Consider the following 9,365-nt stretch of genomic DNA (forward strand, 5'->3'; position numbering starts at 1 on the left):
TCTATGTACAGTTTAGTGTTGACAACGTTGATTCCAACTAAATTCGTGTTAATTCGCAAATGCAACGAGCATGTTTTTATCATTTTTTTTGTCCCTCGATTCCAGAGTTAACGAATTCGTATTATTTCGCAATTGTAACGCGCGTGTTTTTTCCCTCACGTTTCTTTTATATGTTATAACTATGTTAAATTGTTGTATTTGGGTGTGGACGAATTTATGGTTTGCTTTATTTTTGGCGCTGTAACCAGATACCAACCGAAGTATCATTGGTTCGCAACCACAACACGTATTTTGTTATGTTAATTTCTTGTATTTTTACGTTAACATCATGAACTGATGGGCATCTTATATTTCATGTGATAAAGATTATTTAACATTTAACCCTTTACTATAAGTTTTGATAAACGTAAAATTGCATGAATGCAGCCCTACAGGGTTGAGGGTTCATGCAAAAAACCATAAATCACCGTCAATTTCGAACTTCCCTTCATTTTATTAGTTCCTCACAAATAAACCAAAAACATATATGCATATGAATCCATCCTTCTCATCTTTTACCCACTAATTAAATTTGTGGGTCGATCGATCTATCTATCATCCTATTCAACAGCAATCAATACGTACAATTAATCATCACATAGTTTTTGAAAAATGACACCAGATCAAACGATTCAAAACGAGACCAACCCTACAAGGTTCTCAATTAGAGACTCGATCCGGTACTTGTTTCGTGAACAACGTCTCCTGTTTCTGCTCCTCGGAATCACCATTGCAGGCATTGTATCCAATGCCGTTGTCATTCAGCCGTCCTCGTCCCCGTTGCAACCCGAACAGATCGCCGATTCGTTTCACATTGCCGAGTTCACTTCCGTGCCACGTCGGATAGCCTACGAGCTCCCCGCCGAACATGTTAATGCCGGTCCGAACAAAAATCCCTTTTCGTTTTGATTTTATATTATTTGTGTCTAGGGTTTATGTTGACTGCCAAGATTTTTTTTCAAGGGATTGGACGATCGGGATTTTCGGGTATAAAATAACATTAAAAAATATTATAGAGGGCAGCTACCACATCCTATTGTAATTGGGGGCGGATTGGGGCGCTCAGGATACCTTCAACTTTATGGCAAACTGCATAATTTGTGCAATTTTTTTTCTTTTATATATTTCGATAACCTGAACAAATATTATGATACCCTTAGGTTCAAATTTTTTTTCAAAATATCCATAAAATTTAATTCTATATCCTCCACCGAGTTTGTCTCCAATAGTATGGATTCATAGTCAATGGACGAAGAATTAATAAAAAACAAAAATATTAGGATGTTTTGTACGCTTTTGACAATATTAAACATTTGTTGAAGTTTATTTTTAATTTTAATTGTGTTTTAAGGGCGGAAGATCCCTCTTGGGTTGAAGTCGAAGAGATTGAGGGTGCTAGTGACGGGTGGAGCCGGGTTTGTGGGAAGCCATCTGGTGGACCGTTTGATGGCTCGTGGTGATAGTGTAATCGTGGTTGACAACTTTTTTACCGGTCGAAAAGAGAATGTACTTCACCATCTTAGGAATCCTAGGTTCGAACTCATTCGACACGATGTGGTTGAACCGATTTTGTTAGAAGTTGATCAAATATACCATCTTGCTTGCCCTGCTTCGCCTGTGCATTACAAATACAACCCGGTCAAGACTATCATATCCTTTTGTTATAAGTTTTTATATATTTCTCACATGTTCACTGCCTACATATATACAAATTACTATCTTGTATTGATTATAATTCAATTAGTGTGTTAAAAGTCCTTGACGGAGATAGAGATCACAAGACAAGCGTGGTGGGAACATTGAACATGCTAGGACTCGCTAAAAGGATCAATGCACGATTCTTGTTAACGAGTACTAGTGAGGTTTATGGAGATCCTCTTGAGCACCCTCAAGTCGAGACCTATTGGGGCAACGTAAACCCCATTGGTGAGTCCTCGTCAATACCTTTAGATTATCGATCCTAAGTAAATGTAGCTTCACCATGTTGGTTTTCTAGAACAGTTAAATACGTTTATGGGCAGGTGTTAGAAGCTGTTATGATGAAGGAAAGCGCGTTGCTGAGACTCTCACCATGGACTATCATAGAGGACTTAACATTGAGGTTATAGTTATCTTCCATTATTTTAAATTTCATTAAATAAATATGGACCAATTTTCTTAACTAAAACAAGTTTTATAGTATAATCTAGTTTCTTTCCCAAGCCAATTCAATAAAAGTTTGCTTTTGTACTCTTCTAGAATGAGTTCGGGTTGTATTAGGTATACTGACATGGTTATAACATATGTGTTATTCATTTATCTTCAAATGTTATTGTTTGCAGGTTAGGATTGCTCGGATTTTCAACACATACGGACCACGAATGTGCCTTGATGACGGGCGTGTTGTTAGCAATTTTGTGGCTCAGGTGCGCTTATAGAAACCCGTTTAACATACCATATTTCACGGCTTTGGAAAACATGCAACGTTTCTCAAGTTGTTCGCACTTGTAAACACAAAAAATAAAAGACTAGAAATTAATTTCAGGCTTCTAACGTTGGCCCAGATTAAGATGGATGAACAAAACAAAACAAACAAATCAAGAACACACAAGATTTTGGAGTCACACCAACTACAGACGCTTTTCTTTATAAAACTCAACTCGGCACAATAAAACAATTACATTAGCCAAACTGAAACTCATTAGATATAAATAAACTCAATCAATAAACTTATCAACTAAAGTAAACAACTTAAACTTTTACAAACTTTTAACCTTATCTCAAATTCTACTTGTTTCACATGTGAAATTGGGAGTAGCATGCATGAAAAGCAAAAAGTTATAGGGAGAAATATAACACGTGACTGACTCAAAAGAAACCATGCATATCATATGTTTAATTTGATATATTTAATCCCGATTCGTTAAAGATAGAACCGAGGGTGGCCATGTCGATTTCAAGGGAAGGACAAGGAGGAGATCAAATTCAAATATATTAAGTTTTATTTATGTTTATCTTTTATTAGTTTACTAGTTGTAGTCAAATTGGTTTACTAGTTTCCTATTTCTAGTCATGTTAGGATTGTTAGCCTATAAATACTTGAAGCTTTTTATTAAGAAGAATAAGAGAGAAAGAGTTGAGGTTTAAGTTTATTTCTTTCCATCACCACAGCTTGCTCCTTCCAATTTCAATATAACAATACAACAGTATTAATTCCTCATAGGAATTATTATTTGTTCACCTACCCATAACCATATTGGTCATACACTATCCGACGTCAAGTTCCGTTTTTGTATTAACGATTCAAGAAGCACAATATTAAATCCAATTAATTTCCAACAATTGGTATCAAGAGCATAGGCGATCTACGATCTTTGGGAAGTTCAAGAACGGCGTGGGGCGACTAACCACATCAAATCGGAAACTCGAAGACCGGGTATCATGACGGATGAAAGACCGGTTGTGCAAGCAAGGGAACCAAGTTCAACTTCGTTGCAGTGTCCGAAGTTAACAAAAACAAACTACAACACGTGGGTTGTAATTATGGAATCAATCCTTGATGCTCAAGGATTATGGGAGGTGGTGAACGGAGAAGCCATAGATGACAGAAAGAACAAGATGGCTAGGGCTATTATTTTACAAGCCTTACTGGAAAATGTGTTGATGCAAGTTGCAAGAACCTGTGATGCTCAGGAGATTTGGGAATCACTACAGGTAAGATTCCTTGGGGCTGATCGTGTGCAACAAGCTCGCTTACGATCATTAAAGCGAGATTTTAATCAATTGAAGATAGATGAAAAAGAATCTGTTGCAGACTTTGCTGGGAAGATAACGGAATACGCCTCGCAATTTGATAGCTTGGGTAGTCCGATGGAAGATCACAAACTCGTGAAAAAACTGCTCGATAGCGTTCCGGGCCGTTTTATTGCTATTATATCAACTATCAAACAGGCCGATCTTAACACTATGGTTTTTGAAGATTGTATAGCAAGGTTAAAGGCTTTTGAAGAGAGGATCAAAGGCAAGGAAGCAATGGCCGAGATAGGAAAATTATTGTATGCCAAAAACGATAATCAAGGAAAAAAGGACACCGATCATGACCGAAAAAATTATGCTCAGGGTCGTGGCTCCTTGGGTTATGACCATCGGGGCCGTGGTCGAGGTTCGAGTAGAGGACGGGGTCGGTTAAATCAGAACTATGATAACCGAAGAGACGGTAACCAACCGAACACGAACAACCAAGGTAGAGACGACAATCAAGGTAATAATCAAAGTAATCAAAATCAAGGTAGAGATAAAAGCGGTGTTCGGTGTTATAATTGCAATGTTTTGGGCCACTTTGCGTGGGAATGCCCGAGACCACCGACTCAAGTAGCGAATCTGAACCAAACCGAGGCCAAGCCTCCAACTCTTATGATGGCCTCAGTTGAAGTTGATAAAGAACAAGTTATGTTGAACGAGGAGAAGGTTCATCCAATCCGTTATGCAAACGACTCGGTAAGCGATTCAATTTGGTGTTTAGATAATGGCGCATCTAATCACATGACCGGGTGTGAAGCCCACTTTGCCCAAATTGATTATCGAGTGAGCGGTTTGGTGAAATTTGGAGAGGGGTCCAAAGTGAATATTAAAGAGAGAGGTTCCACTATTTTCGATTGCAAGAATGGTGAGCAGCAGGTTATGAATAACGTCTATTACATACCCAAGTTATGTAGCAACATATTGAGAATCGGTCAGTTAACTGAAGAAGGGTGTAAGGTTTGGATAGAAAATTACCACTTATGGTTATACGAGGAAGGAGATCGCTTGCTAACGAGAGTCCCGAGAAATCCAAACAGTCTTTATAAGATCGAGCTCAGAATTGGAACCCCGGTATGTCTTTTAGCTTCCATTAAAGACCAAGGATGGCTATGGCACGCTAGACTTGGTCATGTTAATTTTGAAACATTAACTAATATGAAGACTAAAAATATAGTGCATGGCGATATTCAAACTTTGCATGGTGAGCATGTTGCAATGCATGTATGCTAGGCAAACATAGTAGAAACCCGTTTCCTAAAACCACCATGTTCCGTGCTATGAGACCATTCGAGTTGGTTCACACCGATTTATGTCGACCAATCTCACCTCCTACTTTGGGAGGAAACCGATATTTTATGCTTCTTATAGATGATCATACGAGGTATATGTGGGTTTATACTATTAAAAATAAGAATGATGCTTTGGGTATTTTCAAAAAGTTTAAACAGGAAGTAGAGTTAGAGCATTCGCTAAAGGTTAAAGCTCTAAGAAGCGATCGAGGAGGCGAGTTTCTCAACAAACTTTTCACCGAATATTGTGATCAAGAAGGAGTAAAAAGAATGTTTACGGCTCCTTACTCTCCTCAACAAAACGGTGTAGTCGAAAGGCGAAATCGAACAGTCCTAAATGCAACAAGTATGATGAAAGCTATGGAGCTTCCACAAAACTTATGGGGAGAAACGGTGAGACACTCGGTTTACGTGTTGAATCGGGTACCTACTAAAGCATTGAAGACGGTAACCCCCTGTGAAGCCTTGAAGGGCCGAAAGCCTAACATTACACACTTACGAGTGTTTGGGTGCTTAACGTACATGAAGATACCCACCGCCAACCTCCAAAAATTAGATGACCGAAGCATGGAGGTTGTACATCTCGGAACCGAACCGGGATCAAAAGCTTACAGATTGTACGACCCGGCTCAAAACCGTATTTATGTGAGCCGGGATGTCCGTTTTGAAGAAAGTCAAAAGTTTGATTGGTCTCGACATACCGACTCGTATCAAGTCGGAATCGAACCTGAATGGGCTGAATTTATAATCGAGCCGGTCCAAGAAGAAGTTCAGCAAGAAATTCCAGTCGAAAACGAAGACCCAACAGACCTTAACGGGCCTGAATTTAAAGACCAACCGGAAGGAAATCCCGAACCTGAGCTGTGAAGAACTGGTCGTAAGTCGGTCCCTCCTAAAAGGTTTGAAGATTATGTAATGTTTTGTGAAGGAGAATGTCTTCTCCTAGATGAAGAGCCAGCTGCTTTTGGAGAGGCAAAGAATTCCAAAAAATGGCGAGAAGCAATGAGATCCAAATTAGTCTCAATCGAACAAAACAATACGTGGGACTTATGTAACCTATCACTGGGTCACAAGGCGATTGGTTTGAAATGGGTGTTTAAAACCAAACGTGATGCAGACGGGGTCAATAACAAAGTACAAAGCAAGATTAGTCGCGAAGAGTACGTGCAAGAGCACGGGGTAGACTTTGATGAGGTTTTTGCCTCGGTGGCAAGAATGGAAACCGTACATTTGATTTTAGCAATTGCGGCGAATTATGGTTGGTTCGTTTACCATTTGGACGTTAAATCGGCGTTCTTAAATGGCGAGTTAAAGAAAGAAGTGTACGTGAAGCAGCCTAATGGTTTTGAAGTTCCCGGGAAACACGGTATGGTTTATAAGTTACGGAAGGCTTTATATGGTCTTCGCCAAGCCCCATGAGCTTGGAACAAAAAACTCGATAAAACGTTGAAAGGTTTGGATTTTATTCGATGTCCAAGAGAACCGGTGGTGTACAAGCGGAATACAGGAACCGACATTCTCATTGTTGGAGTATATGTCGATGATCTTATCGTGACTGGTTCAAGTCAAGCCGAGATTGAGAAATTCAAAAGTCAAATGAAGAATGAGTTCTATATGCAAGATCTCGGAATACTATCTTATTATTTGGGCATTGAAGTAACACAAAAGAAGCATGAGATAAAGTTGAAATAAGAAGCTTATGCTAATAAAATTTTAATGAGTGCAGGTTTAAGTGAGTGCAACCCGACTCGATTTCCTATGGAACATCGGTTGCAAGTAACGAAAGATGAAGAAGGAGAACCCGTTGATGCAACCGAATATCGGAGAATAATCAGTAGCTTAAGGTATTTAACACACACGAGGCCTGATTTGAGTTATTCAGTTGGAGTTGCTAGTAAATTCATGCAAGAACCGAAATAATCCCATATGCAGATTCTGAAGTATATATTACGATATGTGCAAGGCACGAGTGGATATGGTTTAACGTATGGATGCGGTAGTAGAGAGTTGATTGGATTTTGAGATAGCAGTTACGGTATGGATCAAACGGATGGACGAGGCACCACTGGAATGGCGTTTTATTATGGTGGTTCATTGATCTCATGGCTCTCACAAAAGCAACAAACTGTAGCCTTGTCGTCGTGTGAATCTCAGTATATGGCAGCAGCAACCACGGCTTGTCAAGCAATATGGTTAAGGGGATTGTTAAGCGAGTTAACCGGGCATGAAAAAAAGGTGGTGACGTTACATGTGGATAATAGATCTGCCATAGATTTTATGAAGAATCTCGTGTTTCATGGAAGAAGTAAGCATATCAATATTAGATTTCACTTCATTCGTGAATGTATTGAACGTGGTGAAGTCCAAGTTGAGCATATTAGTGGAGAGAAACAAAAGGCGGATATTCTTACAAAAGCGCTACCGAAGTTAAAGTTTGAAGAGATGAGGAAATTGCTCGGGATTGAAGATCTGAATGCAACGAATCAAGATTAAGGGGGTGAATGATATATTTAATCCCGATTCGTTAAAGATAAAATCAAGGGTGGCTAGGTCGATCTCAAAGGGAGGACAAGGAGGAGATCAAATTCAAATATATTAAGTTTTATTTATGTTTATCTTTTATTAGTTTCCTAGTTGTAGTCAAATTGGTTTACTAGTTTCCTATTTCTAGTCATGTTAGGATTGATAGCCTATAAATAATTGAAGTTTTTTTATTAAGAAGAATAAAAGAGAAAGAGTTGAAGTTTAAGTTTATTAAAAAGATTCTTTCCATCACCACAGCTTGCTCCTTCCGATTTCAAATTTTCAATATAACAATACAATTGTTGTATTGTTATATTGAAAATTTGAAATCGGAAGGAGCAAGCTGTGGTGATGGAAAGAATCTTTTTAATAAACTTAAACGGAATTATTATTTGTTCACCTACCCATAACCATATTGGCCATACACTATCGGACGTCAAGTTCCGTTTTCGTATTAACGATTCAAGAAGCACGGTATTAAATCCAATTAATTTCCAACATAATTAGACTATATATTAAGTGTTATCTGTTTGTCACGTTGAACAAAAATGTGTATATTTTGCTAATTTGTTGTGTATGTACATCAATTAGGCCTTGAGGAAGGAGCCGATGACGGTTTATGGAGACGGAATGCAAACCAGAAGCTTTCAATACGTTTCAGACCTGGTAAAACATAGTTTTTTTGTAGTTCTTGCTTAATATATGATTATTTTGATTCTTAGGTAATATTAATATCCATCAAATATTAAAGCAAAATGCATACACGATGAAGAACAGGTGGAAGGACTAATGAGGCTAATGGAAGGAGAGCATAGTGGACCATTTAATCTAGGGAACCCAAGTGAATTCACCATGCTCGAACTCGCTAAGGTAACCTTGATCGCCTTAACTACATATAAACTAACTTGAAGGTGGTTATGATGGAAAATTGTTACGGGTGCAGGTGGTACAAGATACAATTGATCCAAGTGCAAAGATAGAATTCAGGCCGAACACGGAAGACGATCCTCACAAGAGGAAACCGGACATTTCCAAAGCTAAAGAGCTTCTCGGGTGGCATCCGGTGGTGCCGTTACAAGAAGGGCTTCCAATGATGGTATCAGATTTCCGGCAACGCATCTTTGGTGAATTGAAAGAAGGTGGTAGCAATAGGGGCAAATTTTCGTCATTGTAACCTTATTTTTTTTAATTGTTTTGTTTTATTTTGTTAGGTTAAACTAGGTTAGATTAGGAGGAGAGAAAGTGATTAAGTGAGCTTTCTCGAAATAATAAGGTAGATCAACAAAAAGGAAAAATGAGAAATATGTTAACGTTGTGCTAAATATTAATGGATAAAACAAATACACAAAAGCACATGTATTTATGTATTTGTATATGTGTATGTATATCTTGAGGTGGAGTGAGAGTACTCTGTACTCTCATTTAGCGAATTGATAATTAAGCATATGTATTATGATAATTGTATCATTTGCGTTTTATCTAGAGCGGAATTGCATATATCCTCCTTTAAAGCGGAATTATATGTATCCTCCTCAGGTACGTTAGCTTGAGGGAGGCACGTTCATGCCTTGTTATAATGGGAAGGGCGCACTTGCCTGTGTATGGGCATCACACGATCAATGTTACCGGATGCACATCTAGCACCTGAGCCCAAGACACATTTAATATAATATTAGCAAAGTTCAATGGTCTTACATAATATAATATATGATAGACTAAGTATCAAGTCAAAAC

The 9,365-nt window shown here is 38.4% G+C and overlaps 1 protein-coding gene across 1 annotated transcript; it reads left to right on the forward strand.

Moving 5' to 3' along the window:
- Positions 1-651: 651 nt before the first annotated feature.
- On the forward strand, positions 652-8,949 carry LOC143548408 (UDP-glucuronic acid decarboxylase 2-like). The gene is made up of 8 exons (XM_077039587.1): positions 652-919; positions 1,391-1,689; positions 1,818-1,965; positions 2,061-2,140; positions 2,361-2,444; positions 8,223-8,297; positions 8,409-8,501; positions 8,575-8,949. The coding sequence occupies exons 1-8, from the start codon at positions 652-654 to the stop codon at positions 8,803-8,805; spliced, it is 1,278 nt and encodes a 425-aa protein (XP_076895702.1). The 3' UTR covers positions 8,806-8,949.
- Positions 8,950-9,365: the final 416 nt, after the last annotated feature.

Source organism: Bidens hawaiensis, unplaced genomic scaffold, assembly GCF_021521415.1.
Source record: "Bidens hawaiensis isolate Kalapana, Puna unplaced genomic scaffold, B.hawaiensis_p1.1 tig00015117_1, whole genome shotgun sequence".
Classification (NCBI taxonomy): domain Eukaryota; kingdom Viridiplantae; phylum Streptophyta; class Magnoliopsida; order Asterales; family Asteraceae; genus Bidens; species Bidens hawaiensis.